Raw genomic sequence first — 18,917 nt, 5'->3', positions numbered from 1 at the left:
TAAGTGTGTCCTAGAAGAGTGTAGACTAATTTAGAATTAAAACCAGAATCGAACCAGAAGGGAACTGAAGGTAACTGGCAATTCACTGTAAACAATGTTTCTGTTTGTTTTCACTTTCACCCCTATAATCCTTCACTTTCTACTAACTCCCCAAATCCCAACACCTAGTAAGGAACTGTTCATCTCTTCCTCAATCCTCCCCATCCATCTCACCTTCTCCTCAGAACTGTTCCTCAACATACAATTCTCTGTCTCAAAGCACAGACAGCCACCTCATGCCCTCTCCTGCTCCCACCTGCTAACATTTTCTCTGCTCCTTCTCATTGCTGGTGATCTCTCCAAATCCTGGTCCTCCTCACCACATCCCCACAGTCATTTCTACCTCCCATCCACCATCCACGCTCTATCACAAATTTCCATAACCTCACTAACCTTATACCCATTTGCCCGACCCCCGCTTCCCCAGTCCCACTAACAGGAGCTCTATGGAACGCTCGCTCTGTCTGCACCAAGCTTTCCTACATCCACGATCTTTTTGATACTACCAAACTTTCCTTCCTCGCCATCACCGAAACCTGGCTCACCCCTTCTGACACAGCCTCTCCTGCTGCACTCTCGTACGGTGGCTTCCACCTATCTCCCACACCCCGTCCCAGCAGCAAGCATGGCGGACGAGTTGGTTTTCTCCTGTCAGATAGCTGCTCTTTCATCCCAATCCCACTGCCACCCTCCCTTCCTTTGAGGTGCACTCTGTGTGCATCTACTCCCCCTCCAACCCCCAACTGGCTGTCATTTACCGCCCCCCAGGTCCAGCCACCACCTTCTTTGACCACTTCACCACTTGGCTACTTCATTTCTTTTCTGCGCACATCCCCGCTATCATCATGGGCGACTTCAACATCCCCACTGACATTTCCCTCTCAGCTGCCACTAAACTTCTATCTCTCACTTCCTCCTTCGGCCTCACTCAATGGTCTTCTGCAGCCACTCACAAAGATGGTCACACACTGGACCTCATCTTCACCTGCCTCTGCTCCCTGTCTAACCTCTCTAACTCACCTCTTCCTCTTTCTGACCACAATCTACTCACATTCTCTTCCCTCTCCACTCCTTGTCTACAATCCCCACCCCACAAACTTGCACACCCTCGCAGAAATCTTAAACACCTTGATCTACATTCACTCTCTGAATCCCTCCTCCCTCTCACAGACATAAGTTCCCTACACAATGCGGATGACGCTGCCGCTCTATAATACCACAATAGCTACAGCTTTGGAATCTCTTGCCCCTCTCACACATACCAACGCTCGCAAAATCAACAGACAGCCCTAGCAAACCAGCCTGACCAAAGAACTGAGGCGAGCTTCCAGGGCTGCTGAGCGGAGATGGAAAATATCCCACTCCAACGACCACTTCATCACATTCAAACAGTCCCTCACTACTTTCAAGACTACACTCGCCACAGCAAAACAAACCTACTTCTCATCTCTCATATCCTCCCTGTCTCACAACCCTAAACAGTTATTCAACACCTTCAACTCTCTCCTCCGTCCCCCAGCACCTCCTCCCTCCTCACTCTTCTCAGCTGAAGACTTTGCCTCATTTTTCAAGCAGAAGATTGAGAACATCAGAGACAGTTTTAGTCGACAACCCCCAGAGCCCTTCCTCCCAACTACCCAGCCCTCCACCTCCAAAACCAACTTCTCCACCATACAGTAGATCGACTCTCCACTCTACTCTCAAGATCACATCTCACCACCTGTGCACTTGACCCGATCCCTTCCCACTTCATCCCAAACCTCGTCACAGTCTTCATCCCAACTCTAACCCATCTCTTCAACCTAACACTAACAACTGGTGTTTTCCCCTCAAACTTTAAACATGCCTCAATCATGCCTATCCTCAAAAATCCCTCTCTTGACCCATCCTCTGTATTTAGCTATTGCCCTATATCACTTCAACCCTATGCCTCCAAACTACTGGAACAACATGTCCATCTTGAACTGTCCTCCCATCTATCTTCCTGCTCCCTCTTCGACCGCTTACAATCAGGCTTCCGGTCACACCACTCCACTGAAACTGCCCTAACTAAGGTCACCAATAACCTATTAACCGTCAAGAGCAAGCAACACTACTCTATCCTCCTCCTCCTGGACCTGTCCTCTGCCTTTGACACAGTGGACCATTCCCTATTACTGCAGACCCTCTCATCCCTTGGCATCACAGACTTGGCCCGATCCTGGATCTCGTCATACCTGACTGAACATTCAGCGTCTCCCATTCACACACCACCTCCTCACCTCGCCCCCTATCTGTCGGAGTCCCGCAAGGTTCAGTTCTAGGGCCCCTGCTCTTCTCCATTTACACTTTTGGCCTGGGATAGCTCATAGAATCTCACGGTTTTCGGTATCATCTCTATGCTGATGACACACAGAGCTACATCTCTGGACCAGATATCACCACCCTACTAACCAGAATCCCTCAATGTCTGTCCGCTATTTCATCCTTCTTCTCCTCTAGATTTCTAAAACTTAACATGGACAAAACAGAATTCCTTGTCTTTCCCCCATCTCACGCGACCCCCCCAACAAACCTATCCATTACAGTAAATGGCTGCCCACTCTCCCCAGTCCCACAAGCTCGCTGCCTCGGGGTAATCCTTGACACTGATCTCTCCTTCAAACCGCATATCCAAGCCCTTTCCATTTCTTGCCTCAACTCAAAAATATTTCACGGATCCGTACATTACTAAACCATGAATCTGCAAAAACCCTAGTCCATGCCCTCATCATCTCCCGCCTCGACTACTGTAACCTCCTGCTCCGTGGCCTCCCCTCTAACACTCTTGCACCCCTCCAATCTATTCTTAACTCAGCTGCCCGACTAATCCACCTGTCCCCCCGCTATTCCCCGGCCTCTCCCCTCTGTCAATCCCTTCACCTGCTCCCCATTACCCAGAGACTCCAGTACAAAAGCCTAACCATGACATACAAAGCCATCCACATCCTGTCTCCTCCATATATCTGTGACCTTGTCTCCCTGTACTTACCTGCACGCAACCTCCGATCCTCACAAGATCTTCTTTTCTACTCCCCTCTTATCTCCTCTTCCCACAATCGCATACAAGATTTCTCTCGCGCATCACCCCTACTCTGGAACTCTCTACCGCAACATATCAGACTCTCACCTACCATAGAAACCTTCAAAAAGAACCTGAAGACCTACTTCTTCCGGCAAGCCTACAACTTGCAGTAACCACCGATCAACCAAACTACTGCAAGATCAGCTCTATGCTCACCTACTGTATCCTCACCCATCCCTTGTAGATTGTGAGCCCTTGCGGGCAGGGTCCTCTCTCCTCCTGTACCAGCTGTGACTTGTATTGTTTAAGATTATTGTTCTTGTTTTTATTATGTATACCTCTCCTCACATGTAATGCGCCATGGAATAAATGGTGCTATAATAATAAATAATAATAATAATAATAATAATAATAACAACTGCTAGCAAAGACGAATCCTAACAGTGAATTACAGGCAGTAAACTAAACTGACCGAAATTTGGTGGAAGTGGAAAACCACTTTAAAAAGTGGCTTTCCAACTAACACATACAGTTATGACCGAAAGTGCTGGCCTTGAAAACGTTCCAGAAAATGAAGTATTTCTCCCAGAAAATTATTGCAATTACACATGTTCATTTCCTTTTTTGTGTTGTTCCAATACACAAGAAGAGAAAAAAGGGGGCAATTTGTACAATTTCACACACAAAAAAAAAATTGGTAAACAACTTTGCTTCAAGCATGTGATGCTTATTAAAACTCAACTGCGGCAAGCAACATGTGTGTGCAATATGAAAATCACACCTGAAACCAGACAAAAAGGGGAGAAGTTGGCTCAATCTTTGCATTATGTGTGTGTATGCATGGAGAACAGAAAGAGAAGAAGAGGACTGAGGACTTGAGAACCAAAATTGTTGAAAAATATCAACCATCTCAAAGGTACAGGACCATCTCCAGAAATCTTGCTGTTCCTTTGTTTAGCAATCTCACTTGCCGGGGACGGCAGAGAAAAATTGATGAATGGTTGCAACGCAGGATGGTGCGGATGGTAGACAAGCAGCCCCTGTCAAGTTCCAAAGAAATTCAAGCTGCCTGCAGGTATAGAGTGCAGTGTCAGCACACACTATCCATCAACATTTGAATGAAATGCTATGGCAGGACACCCAGGAGGACCCATCTGCTGACAAAGACATAAAAAAAGCTAGACTGCAGTTTGCCAAAATGTACGTGAGCAAGCCAAAATCCTTCTGGGAAAGAGTCAGGTGGACAAAGGAGAACAAGCTAGAGCTTTTTGATAAAGCAGATCATTATACTGTTTCCCAAAAATGGAATGAGGCCTACAAAGAACACAGTGCCTATAGTCAAATTTGGTGGAGGTTCAAAGGTATTTTGGGGTTGTTTTGCTGCCTCTGGCACTGGGTCCCTTGATTATGTACAAGGCATCATGAAATCTGAAGATTGCCAAAGGATTTTGGGTCACAATGTACTACCCAATGTCAGAAAACTGAGTTTGTGTCCAAGGTCATGGGTCTACCAGCAGACCCCAAACATACTTCAAGAAGCCCCCAGAACTGGATGAAAACAAAGCGCTGTAGACTTCTGAAGTCATTTGACAGTGCGGCAACCTGCGTTGAACGCAACGAGTTGCAATTTGGTGTGGTCGCTGCACCGTAAAAACAATGCATGCGAAGGCATCCACATACATCGGCATGGCCTGCTTACCTAATGGTAAAGATAGGGTACGCACGCCGCATGCCGACGTAGGTGGAGCTGACCGGAGGAGGAGCTTCACAGAGGAAGTACGCAGCCCTCCATCCGCAAATGTGAAACCAGACTAAGTCTCCTCTCAGCCTTAATTTTTGCAATGTAAACATACCCAGATCTTTTAACCTTTCCTCGTAGGACATACTTTGCAGTCCAGTTTTTCAATGTCCTTTTTAAAATGTTGTGCCCAGAACTGGACACAGTATTCCAGGTGAGGCCTGACCAAGGATGAGTAGAGGGGAATAATTACTTCCTAGCAGCAGCAAATCAGGACGAACTTCCGTGCTCCGTACCTGCAGGACTGGTTGGTGAGCTGGCTATGGCTTTTTAAGCCATTTCTTTTTTCTTATGTGCTGGAATAATTACTTCACGTGATCTCTAGACTCTATGCTTCTCTTAATGCATCTTAGAACTGTGTTTGCTTTTTTGCTGCTTCATCACACTGTTGACTCATGTGCAGTCTGTGATCTATTGGTATACCCAAAGGTTTTTCACACGTGCTGCTACTTAGTTCTATTCCTCCCAATCTATAAATGTCATTTTCATTTTTCTTGCGCTGATGTAGAATCTTACATTTCTCCCTGTTAAATACCATTCTATTAGTCACTGCCCATTGTTCAAGCTTATTCAAGCTTATCTAGATCCTTCTGAATCCTTTCTATGTCTTCACGGGTGCTAGCCATGCCTCCTAGCTTTGCTTCATCTGAAAATTTGATTAGTTTACCATTCACTCCCTTATGTAGATCATTTATAAAAAATGTTGAACAACACTGGGGCCAGGACAGGGTCTTGTGGAACCCCACTTGAAACACTATTCCAACAGAATGTGCAACCATTTATTACCACTCATTAAGAAAAATCGCTGAGCTAGTTATTAATCCATCTAACCATAGCTTTGTCAATCCCATACTTGGTAATTTTTTCAAAAAGGAAAGTATGAGATACTTTATCAAATGCTTTGCTGAAGTCAAGATACACTTTATCTACTGCATTTCGCTGATCCACCCAGTCAGTGATTCCATCATAGAAGGAAATTAGATTAGTCTGGCATGACTTGCTTGCTACAAACCCATGCTGTCTCTGGTTAAATAGTGTATTCTAATCCAAGTACTTACATGCTGTTTAATAATTTGTTCAAATATCTTTCCTGGTATAGAAGTAAGCTCACTAGCCTGAAATTTCCTTTTTTTGCAGATAGAGACAGCATTTGCCCTTCTCCTAATTTCTGGGACTTCTCCTGTTTTCCAGGATTTTTCAAAGATTCTAGCTACCGTATTTTCCGGCGTATAAGACGACTGGGCGTATAAGACGACCCCCCAACTTTACCAGTTAAAATAGAAAATCTTCTTAAAAGTCGGGGGTCTTCTTATACACCGTATGTCGTCTTATAGGGCCGGTGAATATGTGCCTTTTGGGGGGGGGGGGAATGGTCCTGATGACGACGAGGGGGCGTCTCACAGGAAAGTGAGTATCCCCCATTACCTGATCGTAGCGCTGCAGCGTGGGGTCTCTGCTGGGAGCGGCGGCTGCTGTGCTGTGGGGCGGCGGCTCCTCTTCTGCAGTGTGGGGCCTCTGTGCTGTGGGGCGGCGGCGGCGGCGTATCTTCTTGCAGTCGGGGCTCCTCCAGCATCTCCTTAAAGCCCGGAGGCCCCCCTCGCAGCTCGGTACAATGCGGTGGCCTCCGGGAAAATGGCCGCTGCTCAGATTCAGATCTCGTGTCCCGAGATCTCGGGAGACGAGATCTGAATCTGAGCAGCGGCCATTTTCCCGGAGGCAGCTCAATAGGTGCGATGCGGTGGCCTCCGGGAAAATGGCCGCTGGGGGCGGCGCATGCTCAGATTCAGATCTCGTCCCGAGATCTCGGGACACGAGATCTGAATCTGAGCAGCGGCCATTTTCCCGGAGGCCACCGCATTGTACCGATGGAGCTGCCAGCGGGCCCTCCGGAGATGCCGAACACATCAGAACACAGATGCAAAATAGGAATTTAAAAGTTTGGCCTTCTCAAAATCGTTTTTGACCACTTCACCCTTTTCATCCTGTAAAAAATCCTATAGCATCTTTGACTTTTCTTTTGCTTTTGACATACCCCTCAAATCCTTTTTTACTGCTTTTGGTCTCCCTTGCAAGCCTTACTTCATTACTGGCGTTAGCTCTTCTAACTCTTATCCTGCATTCCCCGCAAACAGCATTATATTCTTCTTTAGATATGCCCCCTCTTTCCATTTGATATACATTTATATTTTTCCTTTTTAATAAGTGACTAAGTTCAGTGTTCATCCACCCTGGCCTCTTTAAATGCTTCCAATTCTTCCTTCTTTTCGGGAATGATACCGAGAGACCTAATAATAATCTTTATTTCTATAGCCCCAACATTTTCTGCAGCGCTTTACAATTCAAGAGTTCATATACAACAGCCATAACAAAGTTAACGATAATACAATAATTAATGCAAAGATACTGACGACCCTGCTCATACGAGCTTACAATCTAAAATACAAACTTGGAGCAGTTTTCAAAAGAAGAGTGGTTCAAAATTCTACTTGAAAAAAGAGTGAGAAGTTGTTGATTTTAACGACTGATTGCAGTTATTTATTCCAATGGGTGTGCAACTAAATATTAAGTTGAGAGTGCCAACTTTTTGCCCAGCCCATTTTTAAGGTTGTGTTAAAATATGTTTTATTTGCCTTTTTTTCTGTTCCAAAACACACAAAGGAAATAAACGTGTAACTGCAATAACTTTTTGGGAGTAATGCTTCCATTTTCTGAAACAATTTAAAGGGTACCAACGCTTTCAACCATTACTGTATGTAGGAGTGAAAACAGAAAACTCTGTAAATTAGAGCTCTCAACAATTTGCACATTTTTTCCGTGGAGCATTGTCTGTAGACTTAAATTTCAGCTTGTCTCTTTTAAAACCACCCATATCTCCTGAAGGAAAACCTGTAAAGTAATGACTAGCTGACCTCCCAAGATCATCCTTGGCTCCAGTAGTCTCTTTTGGCAGCATTGGCTGACCATCTAATGTTTATGGAGGCTATTCCCAACAGATGAGATCAAGAAAGAGGAAATTAGTGCATGCTGAATTCCAACACCTGGATATTTTGCTTACCTGAAAAACAGGCCACCACAAGAAGTATCTGGCAGCAAATTACTCCATTTCTCAATAAAAACACCTGCACTCTTGGCAAAGAGAAGCATACATTTGTATGGAGGAGCCAATATATGCAGCGGTTGACCAAATTATATTTGTTTCACTGATTTATGGGAAAACCTTAAGAATCGTAGGTGGTCAGGGTGTCAGCAAAAGACATATGAAGTGACAGGAAAACCAGAGAGCTCTCATTTCAGAGTGCCATTAGATTTCAGCACCACTGAGAAGTACTGCAAAGTGAGTGCAGACACAGAAGCGAGGTCTTACTATGTTCTCAAATCAAAGAGACAGGTTTGTTATGCAAGAAAAACTAACCTGCACATGTTCCATCACATAAAATTCTGTACCGATAACCGAGACATCTCGACAGTAGATTAGGGGCCTTGGCACAGGAAATCCAGCAGAAAATAAAGCAATCTGTACTTCATATTCTCTTTCAATCTAAGAAAAAACAAACAACCGGTGTGGAAGTATTGCTTTTTTCTGTTAGTCATTTATAAGCTTACTGGTGGCACTCAGAACTGGAATTATGTCACATAAACCATTTCCTGTTTTTTTAAATACGAACCATAAACTGGGACTAATACTCAAGGGTATTCTGAAGTTAATCCAGCAGCAGACAATTCATTCACATATAACACCATAACTTAACAGCGCAAAACAGACATCATCATTGTCCCCACTGAGGCTCACAGTCCACATTCCTTATCAATATGTCTTTGGAGTGTGGGAAGAAAGCCACTCAAATACGGGGAGAACATACAAACGCCTTGAAAATGTTATCCTTGGTGGGACTTTAAATGGTGCTAACTACTGGATAAGGTAGAACTACCCAGTCTGTTTTAAATATGGCTGAAATGCACCAGAAAAGAAAACAAAAAAACATTTCAGTCACTTTCTAATTTGGGTACCTGAACTGGGTCCCTCAATACTAAATTGCCTGTAATAGGTTTTCTAAATAAAACCTATAGGCTAGGGGTACATAACATCCTTTAGACACTAGCGCAGCCATCGTCTTATCCCAGGGAAGCAACTTTGGGAAAAACGCCAGCAATCTTTTTCCTGAGGAAGCTTTGCCGGCAGCATTGCAGTCGTTCTTGTGGAGCTCTGCCGCTGGGGTCTTGTACGTTATATTGTTAGGCCTCTTTCACACGTCCTGATATATTACAGATACACAGGACAAAAACAGTACCAGTGCTATCCATGTTCGTGTGCAACATTTGTGTGCCCCAGTGTGACACCTTTTGGTGTATGGGAAAAAGAAGTACAGTTAGCGCTGTTCCTATGCGCTGAATCCAATTCTCATCATTGTCGCTTGGTCTCCCTGCGATCAGTGCAACACTACTGAGTGTTCGAGGCAGCGCCAGTCTCTGTATCATGCGTATTAAAATAAATAAAGAAAAATGGTGTGGGGTCCCCCTTAACTTTCCTAATTAGTTGAGGGAAAGCAGACAGGTGGTGTTAATATTCTGTGAAGGGGCCAATAGCCATAAAAAGTTCCCAGCCTTTTAACAGCTCACAGCTGTTTGCTTATCCTCCTATTTTACTAACCAGCAAAGGCTAAACAGACAGCTGCAGGCTGACATAAATAGGCTGGGAAGGGGTCATAAATATTAGACCCCTTCCAGGCTAAGAACACGCTGCGCGCAGTGACGTCAGTAAGATTACCGTAGTTCATAGGCTGGCTCACACAGAGATTACCGTGAGAACCCCTGCCTGTGACCTGCACTAACCTTAATGACATCAAAGTTAGACACTGCAGCCACGTTCTCACACTAAACTAACTCAGTGTGTGTCACCTGGCGTGGTGAGCGGTCACATTTCCAATGTCATGGTTCACCAGACTATACGGATGTAGCAGAATTTGGGATCGTCGTGGGACCTTATTATGAATTAACGGAAGACAATTGAGTATTACTTTGATTTTTTATTTTTAAGTTAATAAATGGGTAAAAGAGGGTCAGGAGTGCAATTTTCAATTAAAGGACTGAAAAAAAAAAAACGGACATGGCAAGATATTTTGCACACGGACCATGGAAACACACTGACGTGCGCAGACCAATAGGTTGGCATGGGTCTACGTGTGCAAGTGCCTCCAGTACGTATGAAAACTGTCACCACATGTACTGGAGACAAGAACATGTGAAGGAAGCTTAAGGCTATGTGCACACGTTGCGGATTTTGCTGCGGATCTGCAGCGGATTGGCAGCTGCGGATTGGCAGCAGTTTTCCCTGAGTTTACAGTACCATGTAAACCTATGGAAAACAAAATCCACAGTGCACATGCTGCGGAAAAAAATGCGCAGAAACGTAGCATTGTTTATTCCGCAGCATGTCAATTCTTTGTGCGGATTCCGCAGCGGTTTACACCTGCTCCGTAATAGGAATCCGCAGGTGTAAAACCGCAGGTGGAATCCACACAAAAAAAAAAAAAAAAATCGCAAAAAAAACGCTTTAAATCCGCGGTCATTCCACATTAATTCCGCTGTGCGGTTTACCTGCAGATTTACCAAAATCAGTAGAAAAATCTGCAGAGTAATTTGCAGCGTGTGCACATACCCTTATAGTGTAGGGAGTGGGCAGTTTCCGCTAGGAGAATTGTTATGATCCTTAGTGGTTGAGGATCACGAATTACTCCAGCTAAGTAACAAACATAGGACAAGCTCTAGGGAGGTGGCAAACTGGACTGACCGCAAATCTGAACCTATCCAAACACACTAGAAGTAGCCGGTGAACGTGCCTAAAAAATTCCTAGACGTCTCGAGCCAGCCTGAGGAACTAACTACCCCTGGAGAGAAAGAAAGACCTCTCTTGCCTCCAGAGAAATAATCCCCAAAGATATAGAAGCCCCCAACAAATAATAACGGTGAGGTAAGAGGAAGGCACATACACAGGGGTGAAAACAGATTCAGCAAATGAGGCCCACTAATACTAGTTAGCAGAAAATAGTAAAGGGGTCTGTGCGGTCAGTAAAAAACCCTTACAAAATATCCACACTGAGATTCAAGAACCCCCGCACCAACTAACGGTGTGGGGGGAGAAACTCAGTCCCCTAGAGCAACCAGCAAGCGAGGAGATCACATCCTAGCAAGCTGGACAAGAAACATGATGAATGCTGATAATCAAAAAATGAACGGACAAAAACTTAGCTTGTCTTGGAGAGGCTGGGAGCAAGGTAATCACAAGGAATCTGAAGAGCACTGAATACATTGATAGCAGGCAAGGAACTGAGTATCCAGGTGGGCTAAATAGGAAACCAACCAAGGATAACGAACCAGCTGATGAAGCAACCTGCAGAAATACAACACTACCCAGTACCGCTTGTGACCACTAGAGGGAGCCCAAAAATAGAGTTCACAACAGAGAATGTCACTCCCCGTGGTTGCTTCAGATTTTCTGAACCCTGAATTAAAGGGAATATGTGAGTAGGTTTTTGCTATGTAATTTGAGGGCAGCATGTGGTAGGGGTAAAAGCACTGAATTCAGTGATATGTCACTTATCAGGCTGTGTGCTGTTTACTTACAATGAAGGTTTTATCACTAGGACATAATCACTTCAAAACTAACTTTCTCTTGCCATGTCGTCAGGCCACGCCACCTCTGATAAGCAGTTCACTGTCAATAGACAATGTACATACAGAACCAGAACACATGAGCTGCGCGCACAGTGAACAAGCCAGTAAAGACATGTTCACACCACCAAGAGACTTGAAAACACAAAAAAGCACAGTAAAACCAAAACCACTCTGTTGCAAAAAAATCACAGTGGACAGCAAGTGCTAGTAAAAAGATGGAAAAAACAGGGTATTTGGTTGATACGTTTTTTGCAAAAAATGTTAGGACTGCTGTGATATGGGTATACCTTGGCGATTGGTACAGCGGCTTAATATACATTTTTTGCAAAAAACGTATCAACCAAATACCCTGTTTTTTCCATCTTTTTACTAGCACTTGCTGTCCACTGTGATTTTTTTGCAACAGAGTGGTTTTGGTTTTACTGTGCTTTTTTGTGTTTTCAAATGTACATACAGAGCCTGGTGTAGGCGGGTGTATCTTTCTCAGCTCTGCTGCAGGCTACAACTAAAACCTCCGATTGTATCACAACTACTGCATCCAGTAATACATCGCTGGAATCAAGGTCTCATTTCCTACATTGTGCAGTTTCCAGATGAGGTAACAAAAATCCTGGAGACAGATTCCCTTTAAAAAGTAAGATTGTAAAGGCACAGATGATTGGCCTCGGGGAGACCAAAACATCCAACACCGCGGAGACACCATCACGTGTTTCTCAACGCAGTGATCCAGAACACTGCCCCCATCCCTTATGGGAAATATGCAAATGCATGTGGGATAGCTGCGGAGACACCATCACGTGTTTCTCAACGCAAGCAGTGAATAGCCAGGCCTTTCCCCGGGAAGGAACAACCACGGGAAGGGCAGCATCCAATACAGGAAAACCACCTATGCCAAGCATGGTATCCATCCACAGACAGCTGTTTCAGGGTGTTTGCCCCTCATCAGTGTGGAGTAGGAATCTGGCTATTAGGAGCAGTGCCTAGTAAAAGGCTGTAAAGGCACAGATGATTGGCCTCGGGGAGACCAAAACATCCAACACCGCGGAGACACCATCACGTGTTTCTCAACGCAGTGATCCAGAACACTGCCCCCATCCCTTATGGGAAATATGCAAATGCATGTGGGATAGCTGCGGAGACACCATCACGTGTGTTGTGAATTTGGATTCTGGGCTCCCCCGGTGGCCGCTTGTGGAATTGGACTTGTCATCCTCTTTCCTGTTTCACCTGGTTCCATCAGTAGTGGGTGTCGCTATTTAAGCTCATTTCTCTGGTGGTTTCTTGCCGGTCAACAATGTTATCTGATGCCTCTCAGTGCTTGTTCCTGCTTCTGACAACTACTAGATAAGTTGGACTTTTGTCCATGTTTCGTTTGCCTATTTGTTCCAGTTCACAGCTGAAGTTTTGTTACTGTGTCTGGAAAGCTCTCGTTGATCAGGGATTGCTACTCTGGTGTTATGAGTTAATGCCAGAGTTTAAGGTAATCCCTGGATGGTGTTTTGTTAGTGTTTTTCTGCTGACCATGAAAGTATACTATCTGTCTTCTGCTATCTAGTAAGCGGACCTCAAATTTGCTAAGACTTTTTCCTGCTGCGTTTGTTGTTTCATCTGAACTCACCGTCATTATATGTGGGGGGCTACTGTCTTCTTTGGAATATTTCTCTAGAGGTGAGCCAGGTCTTATATTTCCCTCTGCTAGCTATTTAGGTCTTAGGCCAGAGCTGGGCATCTAGCAATAAATAGGAAATGCTACCTGGCTATTTCTAGTTGCGCGGCAGGCTTAGTTCATGGTCAGTATAGTTCCATCTTCCGAGAGCTTGTCCCTCTATAGGCTTGCTATGATCTCTGCTTGCAGAGATCATGACAGTTTGACCGGCCAATAAAGTGTTAAAGACCCAGGTTGAGAAAGGAGAGTTATAAGAAGTCTGCTGGAATATTTTTTTTTTTTTTTCCCTCCAGTTTGCCTTGCTGCAGTCTTTTTTCTCTCTCTCCTCCTCATCTCTGTATGGCTCTGTGTGCACCTGACAATAATGGATCTTCAGAGTGTAACTGCGGGTTTGAATAATCTCATCACGAAAGTACAAAATTTACAAGATTTTGTGGTACATGCTCCAGTATCTGAGCCGAGAATTCCTTTGCCGGAGTTCTTCACAGGGAATAGAGCTAGCTTCCAGAATTTCCGAAATAATTGTAAGCTTTATTTGTCCCTGAAGTCTCGTTCAGCTGGAGACCCTGCTCAGCAGGTTAGGATTGTGATTTCCTTGCTCAGGGGTGACCCTCAAGATTGGGCCTTCTCATTGCCAGCAGGGGATCCTGCGTTGCGCGATGTGGATGCGTTTTTTCTGGCCTTGGGCTTGCTTTATGAGGAACCTCATTTGGAACTTCAGGCAGAAAAAACTTTGATGGCACTATCTCAGGGGCAAGACGAAGCTGAGGTTTACTGCCAAAAATTCCGTAAATGGTCTGTGCTTACTCAGTGGAATGAGTGCGCCTTGGCGGCAACTTTCAGAGAAGGTCTCTCTGATGCCGTTAAGGATGTTATGGTGGGGTTCCCTGTGCCTGCAGGTCTGAATGAGTCCATGACAATGGCTATTCAGATTGATAGGCGTCTGCGGGAGCGCAAACCGGTGCACCATCTGGCGGTGTCTATGGAAAAGACGCCAGAAAGTATGCAGTGTGATAGAATTCTGTCCAGGAGCGAGCGACAGAATTTTAGACGGAAGAATGGATTGTGCTTCTATTGTGGGGATTCTACTCATGTTATATCAGCATGCTCTAGGCGTACAAAGAAGCTTGATAAGTCTGTTTCCATTGGCACCATTCAGTCTAAGTTTATTTTGTCTGTAACCCTGATTTGCTCTTTGTCATCCATTGCCACGGACGCCTATGTTGACTCTGGCGCCGCTCTGAGTCTTATGGATTGGTCCTTTGCCAATCGTTGTGGTTTTGATTTAGAGCCTTTGGAGACTCTTATTCCTCTGAAGGGGATTGACTCCACCCCATTGGCTAATAATAAACCACAATACTGGACACAAGTAACCATGCGTATCAATCCGGATCACCAGGAGATTATTCGTTTCCTGGTGCTGTATAATTTACATGACGATTTGGTACTGGGATTGCCATGGTTGCAGTCTCACAATCCAGTTTTGGACTGGAGAGCAATGTCTGTGTTGAGCTGGGGATGTAAGGGTATTCATGGGGACTTACCTTTGGTTTCTATTTCGTCGTCCATTCCCTCTGAAGTCCCTGAGTTCCTCTCAGATTATCAAGACGTCTTTGATGAACCCAAGCTTGGGTCGTTACCTCCGCACCGTGAGTGCGATTGTGCCATAGATTTGATACCGGGTTGCAAATATCCAAAGGGTCGTTTGTTTAATTTGTCCGTGCCGGAACATGCTGCTATGCGGGAATATATAAAGGAGTCTTTGGAAAAGGGACATATTCGTCCATCTTCTTCTCCCTTGGGAGCTGGGTTTTTCTTTGTCTCAAAAAAGGACGGCTCTTTGAGACCATGTATTGATTATCGGCTTCTGAATAAGATCACTGTTAAGTACCAATACCCATTGCCATTGCTTACTGATTTGTTTGCTCGTATAGAGGGTGCTAAGTGGTTCTCTAAAATTGATCTTCGTGGGGCGTATAATTTGGTGCGGATCAGGCAGGGGGATGAGTGGAAGACCGCATTTAATACGCCCGAGGGCCACTTTGAGTATTTGGTCATGCCTTTTGGTCTTTCTAATGCCCCTTCAGTTTTCCAGTCTTTTATGCATGATATTTTCCGCGATTTTCTGGATAAATTTATGATAATATATCTGGATGATATTCTGATTTTTTCTGATGACTGGGACTCTCATGTCCAGCAGGTCAGGAGAGTTTTTCAGGTTCTGCGGTCTAATTCTTTATGTGTGAAGGGGTCTAAGTGCGTTTTTGGGGTCCAGAAAATTTCCTTTTTGGGGTATATTTTTTCTCCCTCTTCCATTGAGATGGATCCCGTCAAGGTGCAAGCTATTTGTGACTGGACTCAGCCCTCCTCTCTTAAGGGTCTTCAGAGATTTTTGGGCTTTGCCAACTTTTACCGCCGATTTATTGCTGGTTTTTCGGATGTCGTTAAACCACTGACTGATTTGACCAGACATGGCGCTGATGTTGCTAATTGGTCCCCTCATGCTGTAGAGGCCTTTCAGGAGCTTAAGCACCGTTTTGCCTCTGCCCCTGTGTTACGTCAGCCTGATGTGAATCTGCCTTTTCAGGTTGAGGTTGACGCTTCGGAGATCGGAGCTGGGGCAGTGTTGTCGCAGAAAGGTTCCGACTGCTCCGTCATTAGACCTTGTGCCTTCTTTTCTCGCAAATTTTCGCCCGCAGAGCGGAATTATGATGTTGGGAATAGGGAGCTTTTGGCCATGAAGTGGGCGTTTGAGGAGTGGCGCCATTGGCTAGAGGGGGCTAAGCATCAGGTGGTGGTATTGACTGACCACAAAAATTTGATTTATCTTGAGACTGCCAGGCGCCTGAATCCTAGACAGGCGCGCTGGTCTTTATTTTTTTCTCGCTTTAATTTTGTGGTGTCATACCTACCGGGTTCTAAGAATGTTAAGGCAGATGCCCTTTCTAGGAGTTTTGACCCGGACTCTCCTGGTAATACTGAACCCACAGGTATCCTTAGGGAGGGAGTAATTTTGTCGGCCGTTTCTCCTGATCTGCGGCGGTCCTTGCAAGAGTTTCAGGCGGATAGACCGGATCGTTGTCCGCCTGATAGACTGTTTGTTCCGGATGATTGGACCAGTAGAGTCATCTCTGAGGTACATTCTTCTGCATTGGCAGGTCATCCCGGAATTTTTGGTACCAGGGATTTGGTGGCAAGATCCTTCTGGTGGCCTTCCCTGTCACGAGATGTGCGAGTCTTTGTGCAGTCATGTGACATTTGTGCTCGGGCCAAGTCTTGTAGTTCTCGGGCTAGCGGACTGCTGTTGCCCTTGCCTATTCCTAAGAGGCCTTGGACACACATCTCGATGGATTTTATTTCAGATCTGCCTGTTTCCCAGAAGATGTCTGTCATCTGGGTGGTCTGTGACCGTTTCTCTAAAATGGTCCATTTGGTTCCTCTGCCCAAGTTGCCTTCTTCTTCTGAGTTGGTTCCTCTGTTTTTTCAGAATGTTGTCCGATTGCACGGTATTCCTGAGAATATTGTTTCTGACAGAGGTACCCAATTTGTGTCTAGATTTTGGCGGGCATTCTGTGCTAGGATGGGCATAGATTTGTCTTTTTCATCTGCTTTTCACCCTCAGACTAATGGCCAGACCGAGCGGACTAATCAGACCCTGGAGACATATCTGAGGTGTTTTGTCTCTGCTGACCAGGATGATTGGGTTGCTTTTTTGCCATTGGCAGAGTTCGCCCTCAATAATCGGGCCAGCTCTTCCACCTTGGTGTCCCCGTTTTTCTGTAATTCGGGGTTTCACCCTCGATTTTCCTCCGGTCAGGTGGAATCCTCGGATTGTCCTGGAGTGGATGCGGTGGTGGAGAGATTGCATCACATCTGGGGGCAGGTTATGGACAATTTGAAGTTGTCCCAGGAGAAGACTCAGCGTTTTGCCAACCGTCATCGTCGTGTTGGTTCTCGGCTTTGTGTTGGAGATTTGGTCTGGTTGTCTTCTCGTTTTGTCCCTATGAGGGTCTCTTCTCCTAAGTTTAAACCTCGGTTCATCGGCCCTTATAGAATATTGGAGATTCTTAATCCTGTTTCTTTCCGTTTGGACCTCCCTGCGTCCTTTTCCATTCATAACGTTTTTCATCGGTCGTTATTGCGCAGGTATGAGGTGCCTGTTGTACCTTCAGTTGAGCCTCCTGCTCCGGTGTTGGTTGAGGGTGAGTTGGAGTACGTTGTGGAGAAAATTTTGGACTCTCGTGTTTCCAGACGGAGACTCCAGTATCTGGTCAACTGGAAGGGTTACGGCCAGGAGGATAATTCTTGGGTCAATGCATCTGATGTTCATGCTTCTGATCTTGTTCGTGCCTTCCATAGGGCTCATCCTGGTCGCCCTGGTGGATCTGGTGAGGGTTCGGTGCCCCCTCCTTGAGGGGGGGGTACTGTTGTGAATTTGGATTCTGGGCTCCCCCGGTGGCCGCTTGTGGAATTGGACTTGTCATCCTCTTTCCTGTTTCACCTGGTTCCATCAGTAGTGGGTGTCGCTATTTAAGCTCATTTCTCTGGTGGTTTCTTGCCGGTCAACAATGTTATCTGATGCCTCTCAGTGCTTGTTCCTGCTTCTGACAACTACTAGATAAGTTGGACTTTTGTCCATGTTTCGTTTGCCTATTTGTTCCAGTTCACAGCTGAAGTTTTGTTACTGTGTCTGGAAAGCTCTCGTTGATCAGGGATTGCTACTCTGGTGTTATGAGTTAATGCCAGAGTTTAAGGTAATCCCTGGATGGTGTTTTGTTAGTGTTTTTCTGCTGACCATGAAAGTATACTATCTGTCTTCTGCTATCTAGTAAGCGGACCTCAAATTTGCTAAGACTTTTTCCTGCTGCGTTTGTTGTTTCATCTGAACTCACCGTCATTATATGTGGGGGGCTACTGTCTTCTTTGGAATATTTCTCTAGAGGTGAGCCAGGTCTTATATTTCCCTCTGCTAGCTATTTAGGTCTTAGGCCAGAGCTGGGCATCTAGCAATAAATAGGAAATGCTACCTGGCTATTTCTAGTTGCGCGGCAGGCTTAGTTCATGGTCAGTATAGTTCCATCTTCCGAGAGCTTGTCCCTCTATAGGCTTGCTATGATCTCTGCTTGCAGAGATCATGACACACGTGTTTCTCAGCGCAAGCAGTGAATAGCCAGGCCTTTCCCCGGGAAGGAACAACCACGGGAAGGGCAGCATCCAATACAGGAAAACCACATATGCCAAGCATGGTATCCATCCACAGACAGCTGTTTCGGGGTGTTTGCCCCTCATCAGTGTGGAGTAGGAATCTGGCTATTAGGAGCAGTGCCTAGTAAAAGGCTGTAAAGGCACAGATGATTGGCCTCGGGGAGACCAAAACTGTTGTGAATTCCGTTCTCGAACTCCCTCCTGTGGTCATGAATGGTACTTCGGTGAGTTCTGTCCATGGACTCCCTCTGGTGGCTGTGAGTGGAGCTGCTGGTTCTGAGATTCCTTTTCCAGCTGCCCTCATTTAGGGCTAGGCTGGATTCTCTATTTAACTCCACTCAGATCGTTACTCCATGCCAGCTGTCAATGTTCTAGTACTGGTCAGATCTCTCCTGGATCTTTCTGAGGACCTGTCTACTTCAGCAGAAGCTAAGTTCCTGCATGTCATTTGTTACATATTGTTTTTCTTGCTAAGTTCTAGTCCAGCTTGCTAT

General features: G+C 45.4%; 1 protein-coding gene across 1 annotated transcript in view; it reads right to left on the bottom strand.

Moving 5' to 3' along the window:
- Window positions 1-18,917, bottom strand: part of ACAD11 (acyl-CoA dehydrogenase family member 11) — a 106,957-nt gene that overhangs the window by 74,776 nt on the left and 13,264 nt on the right. The window contains exon 3 of the mRNA XM_077269055.1: window positions 8,293-8,418. Within this exon, the coding sequence (XP_077125170.1) occupies window positions 8,293-8,418 (126 nt within the window). The remainder of the gene's footprint in view (window positions 1-8,292; window positions 8,419-18,917) is intronic.

The sequence above is a fragment of the Ranitomeya variabilis genome, chromosome 6 (genome assembly GCF_051348905.1).
Source record: "Ranitomeya variabilis isolate aRanVar5 chromosome 6, aRanVar5.hap1, whole genome shotgun sequence".
Taxonomy (NCBI): Eukaryota; Metazoa; Chordata; class Amphibia; order Anura; family Dendrobatidae; genus Ranitomeya; species Ranitomeya variabilis.
The sequence above is the reverse complement of the archived record's forward strand: the minus strand, read 5'-3'. Positions and strand labels throughout refer to the sequence as shown.